At 29.7% G+C, this 6,000-nt stretch overlaps 1 protein-coding gene across 1 annotated transcript; it reads left to right on the forward strand.

The window, feature by feature from the left end:
* Window positions 1–624: 624 nt before the first annotated feature.
* LOC107482063 (uncharacterized) lies at window positions 625–2,114 on the forward strand. The gene is made up of 4 exons (XM_016102444.3): window positions 625–862; window positions 952–1,166; window positions 1,258–1,324; window positions 1,434–2,114. Exons 1-4 carry the CDS (start codon window positions 763–765, stop codon window positions 1,937–1,939), a joined length of 888 nt encoding a protein of 295 aa, XP_015957930.1. The 5' UTR covers window positions 625–762; the 3' UTR covers window positions 1,940–2,114.
* The last annotated feature ends 3,886 nt before the right edge of the window (window positions 2,115–6,000 follow it).

Genomic DNA, 6,000 nt, shown 5'->3' on the forward strand with positions numbered 1-6,000 from the left:
GTTTCGGAATTTTTCGATTGACTATGTAACAGAAATTACTGCAGAGACTAACGTGATTAAAATTTAAAGTTTAGGGACTAAACTGAAACAATTAAAATTTTAAAGACTAAATTGAGACTTGAATATAACTTCAGAGACCAAACTGAATATTTTTTGTCGAAAATCTTTATATAATTTAATAGATTTGACTAAATTATTATTTAACGGATCTTAATTATCAATTTCACATTTAAATTTTTATCTTAAATAAGATATTTAAATGTTTTAAAAGAAAAAGAAAAATAAAGGAAGAAAAGAAAAAAGTTGAAAAAAGAGGAACGGCTGGTAACCATAGGTGAGAGGCAGAGGGTCCAGGAAGAAAAACACAAAAAGAAAAAGCTGAAATTTGAATTATGTCCCTATGGGTTTGGGGGCATGTCTTTTAATTTAAGAGCAGAGAAGCAAGCAATGCAACACACAATATGATAGCCTTTGCAATTATTTAGTCCCCCACACATAAAATAAAAAATGAAATTATTTCAAACCAAAATCCTAAAGTGGACACATTTTGAGAATCCCAAGAAACATATATCCACTTTTTCCTTGTTAGCCTGCGTTGACTGACTCACACATACACATACTTGCATAGTGTTTCTCTTCAATTCTCCCCCATAACATAACCCCTTTTTTCCCACATTTTCTTCCACAAACTTGTACATAAATACACCCATTATTTCCCATCATTTTGTTGTGACTACATACACTCACACACACTACAAAACCATGAATGATCTTCATTATTCTTCCCTTCTCCTTGGTAGTAGTAGTTTGGATTATCACAACCTTAACCTTGGAGTTATCAACGCGGACAAATTCTCTTTAAGTACTTTTCTTTCTTTCTTTCTTTCTTTATTATCATTATTATTTATATTCCTTGGTGTGTAATTGCAATGATTATTGTTGAACATGCAGTGATGCCAGCAATGTATGAATATGGGAGTAGTAGTGAACCATCATTCTCAACTGCTACTCAGGATTCTTCTGCTGATGATCATTTCTCAACAGGGTATCTTCAAGATGCTTTGCTTGAATTCGGGGATCGTTCCAAACGTAGGCGCTTGCTGCCAAATGCTGACAATCATCATGATCAACAATATTCCAACACTAGTAGTAGTGATCTTGAAAAGGTATATTATATTTTATTTTCATCTTAATTATCATCAGTTTCAATAATTATATGATGTCTTCTTATATATTATTATTCTTCTTGTTCCTCAGAGCTTGTGGAACTTGAACCCCACATACTGCATGAACCAGAATATAGAAAGCATTTTTGAACTTTCAGGTACTGCATGCTAAGCTACAATGTTTATTATATTATTGCAAACAACACAAATAAAAGAGCACTAATAATACTAATATAATTATATACTTTTTTTCTGATTGTTAATTAGATGAGGACATAATAAGCACATTTTGGAGCAGAATAATGAGAGAGGAAGCAAAGATTCTTGTAGAAGAAGAGACAACAACAACAACTACTACTAATACTACCATATTATCAGGCTCTGAAGAAGAATCTCCTAATTCATCCTCATCTTCCAAACTAGAACTTGTTACCAAGAATGATGAAGAAGTGGTGATGAGAAACAAGAAGAAGAAGGAGGAGGAGGAGGAGATGAAGAAGTCAAGAAGTAGTAGAAGAAGAGTGGTGTATCCATTTGCAATGGTGAAGCCAGGAGGAAGAGAAGGAGATGTGACACTGAATGAGATAAACGAGAGGATACTAATGGCGCCAACAAGGCCAGTGAGGCACCCAGTTGGAGACTATGCATGTCGGCCATGCGTGTCTGCGGTTCAAGGTAGCCCAGGCCTTTCAGGGAAAGCTGTGGTGGCCCTTACCAGAATCCACACTCTTGGAAGAAGAGGCACCATCACCATTATCAGAACCAAAGGCTGATACTATAGTTATTAGTACCTTAGCTTCAAATAATTCAATTGTAAATTAAAGTAGTATCCATTTGTATCATATATAATATAATATAATATAATATAATATCATGTGGTTGCTTAGCTTGCATTGTATTTGTATGTGTTAATATATAAAGCTGCTATCCTATGCTGTTGTTTTCTGAGATTGAGGTCCCAACATTATTTAACAATTATTTGAAGATGAGTTAACTGATTTGAGTGTTTGTCTGTGGCTAAAAGAAAGAAAGAAGAAGATCAGAACAGCAACACATGGTAAAGCACATACATAGAAATAGAGTTAGAGGTTTTTTTGCACTCTTGTGTTAAGGACTTTATGTGTTGGACAAGGACACACCAATACTTATGGCACGGCATTGCATTCTTTCTTTCTGCACCACCCACCACTCTTTCTATCTCCTTCAATTAGCTAAAGGAAAAGTACGACCAGAAGTTTATAGAATATTAGAGATATAATTATTAGTATTAGATATAATTATTAGTATTACCTTTTTCCATCAGTTGAAACTTTTGAGATGAGTGGTATCATGACATGGTATTAGAGCGTTAGATCCGAAAGGTTAAGAGTTCGATCTTTGGTGAACCCCAAAATCAGTTTAAACTTTTGAGAAGATGTTTATTATCTCTAGTACTTAGATAATTATTCTAGATATTTTGAGGATATTCATTTTATAACTTAATAACCCATTATATACATCGTACAATTAATCCATTTTCTTTCTAACGAGATCCTTAGCTAAATGCTTCACTCATTAATATTCAATAATGTCACATATTAACAAAATATATATTTTAAGAATTTTATAATAAAGCATTGCTTTGTATCTAGGAACAAATTTAATGCATGTGTGGAAGCAAATATATATTCTCTCTCTTTTCTCTTTCTCTTTACTGTTATTGTGATATACAGACAGATCAGACTAGATTAAAGAGAGAAAAGATATATATAGATACTCAATTACCAATTTCAAAGGTTTAAATAATTGACTTTTGGTAATTTAATCAATTAAAGGCGACCTATATGTCCCCAAGGTTTCTTAGCTTTCTTATTAAGAATTAATAAAGCAATAACTTTGCAATCAGTAGTTGGATTATTGTCTGCCTAATTATTCCTAACAAACTCCACGTAGTAATGTAAGTTTACTTTCTTCTTTACCTAATTAAATTATTATTAACTTAGATATAATAATAATTAAGTGCTAATAAGTAACAAGACAAATGGGGAGAATAGTCTCTAGCTAGTGATTCTAAGTTTCTAACATCATCAGTAGTGCGCTGCAGAAACTTAATTATATACATTTAATTAATATTATATAATGTATGTAGTTGTTAACACTTAATTAGCACTAAAACGGCCTAAATTCTTCATGCGCTAGCTGTTGTGACATTATGCATCATAGGTCAAACGCAGATCAATATAATAATATTTTAGACACTTTCTAACATCACGGGACCCATATAATGAACTAATTAAATTAAATGCTACTAATTTCAAAACTAAATTTCTTCGCATTGGTCACTTTGATATTCTCTTCTTTTAACAATATCATGAATATAGTGTAAAATGTTTGTGCTGCTGCAAAATTGAATTCATCATTATATTATTAGTGGTATATTATTTGATTTGAAGAAGAGAAGGGAACACTGCTACAGCTGTACGGCAAAAGTGTTTAACATTATCTCGAACCATTGATGTGATGAATGTGAGATGTCTATATGTGCATGCATATGGTTTTGTCTCATACACCACCTTTTTTCTTGTCTCATTATTTAGAAATAAGTCCACTCTTATTACTTTTCAGTTTTCAACTATTTTAAATATTTTCTTTCAATTTGGAGCATTATATTTGTCATCTACCGTTACATGCATTACTATTATTATTCAGTGCTGCGATTATTTATAACACTATCTATATACTTCTTAAGCACGTTTAGTTTATTATAAGTTGATGATGATCAACTTTAAACGCTAATTAAGGACATGTAAGATTAGTGCTAGAGTTGCACACGAACCGCATCGTATAGAATATCACCAAAATCCTGATTCAATTTAAATTTAAATTTAACTCAATAAATAAGATCAGATACAATATCTATAATTTTTTATATTCGAATTTAATCCAACTCACATATTTGCTGATTGGATATCAGATTGTAAAATAGAAAATATTTACAAAATTTATTTTGAATAAATTTAGAATATAAAAAAACAAAAAAATTATACAAAATATAAATATAAAATCAGAAAAAAATTTCATCATTTAAAATTAAATAGATATTTTGTTAGAAATTATTTTAACAAATGATTTTTATAAATAAAATATACTATTAAATAATTATGTATTATTAATTTATTATACTATATATTAATTTTTTAGGGAGTGGAATATATGAGATACAAAGTTGGAAGAAAACGAACTTTTTTAGATTTCTAAAAGAGAAAGACTAAGCTACTTAACTATATATACTATTTAATTATATATATATTACGAATTTGCTGATACATATTCGATACTTGTAATCCGATTTTATTAGAATGTAGATCAAATTCGATCTGATTCGATAATTTTGTGGATCGGATAATATTTATAATTTATAGATCAAATGCGAATAAATAGGTAGATTTGTGGATATTATCCGATCCATTTTCACCCCTAGTGTGTGTGTGATTAAAAAGATGACAAAATTTTAATTGTATTTTGATTTTAAAGCATGATTAGGTCGCTTTTTTTATAGAGATATTTATCTTCACACTTAGTTGCTATGAGGTTGATGACAATATTCTTCCAAGATACAATGAAACCTATGAATTTCTTAATTAGCAAAAATAAAAAATTCAGTTTTGCTAGGTAGACAATTACTTTTGTAAACAATGTGAACAATAAACTTTAAAATTGGTCCACTAAAGTAAAAACACACTACACTCCTGTGGAAATCACAAGTGGAGAAGGGAGGTTACCGTATGTGTAACTGCATTGTTCATTAAACTCATTGTCTCCCTATACTTTTTCTCAAATTCTCAACTCACAGCAATTATAAATAAATTGTTGTAACTCTTCTATTGTCATCAATAGATATAATATTTTAAACATATACAATTTTTAAAGAATTGTGTCCCTTTCGCCAAAGGTATAATGTTTTAAACATATATCATTTTTAAAGGGTTGTATCCCTTTAGTCAAATAATACTATATACCGTTTTTATAATTGACAATATATGAACGGTTAGTAACCGTTTATTAATATTAATAATAATATTAATTAATTAAATTCATAAATAACTTTTAATCTCTCCTATTTACAAAATTTAAATATCATACAAGTATATAAATAAAGAATGTGTCATTAAAATTAAATATTTTTTGTATAAAATTTAAAATTCTAACGAAGTAATAGGTGTTTAATTGATTAAACCTATACTTCATATGTTAGTACCAAAAATTACACACATCACTTATATCCTCCAAGTTCAAGAGTTTGTAATTTTAAGCACTTATATGGCTTGTGCTCATCTTGGTTTTATGAATATTTACAAGAATAAAATCTCTAAAATTTTCGATTAGAGCGGCACCACTCCTATATTCATATAGGTGGAGTTCTTTGATAAATAATATTATCATTCTATTAAAAGTTTTAACTCACCCTCCTATTTATTGTACATAGCACTAAATTCACTATCACGAAAGATTAAAATAGTTGTCGTCTGCTGTAGTTACTGCTTATATCATATAACAAATTGTTTAACCATTCGTCTTTTTTACCTGGGACTGATAAAGCTACAAACTCAACTACCATAGTAAAATGTGTAATACATGTTTGTTTCTTTGAGACCTAACTTATTGCTTCACCACTTAGAATGAAAATTCATCCTGCAGTAAATTTGTTATCACTAAAATTTGTAATCCAACTTACGTCAGAATAACCTTTTAAAACTGCGAGATAATCTATCAATATATATAAGGACGGACTTACATATACTGCACAGGAGGCATTTACCCCCACAATATATATATATATATTTTGCCCCTTTTA

Source organism: Arachis duranensis, chromosome 3 (assembly GCF_000817695.3).
Source record: "Arachis duranensis cultivar V14167 chromosome 3, aradu.V14167.gnm2.J7QH, whole genome shotgun sequence".
In the NCBI taxonomy this organism is placed as follows: Eukaryota; Viridiplantae; Streptophyta; class Magnoliopsida; order Fabales; family Fabaceae; genus Arachis; species Arachis duranensis.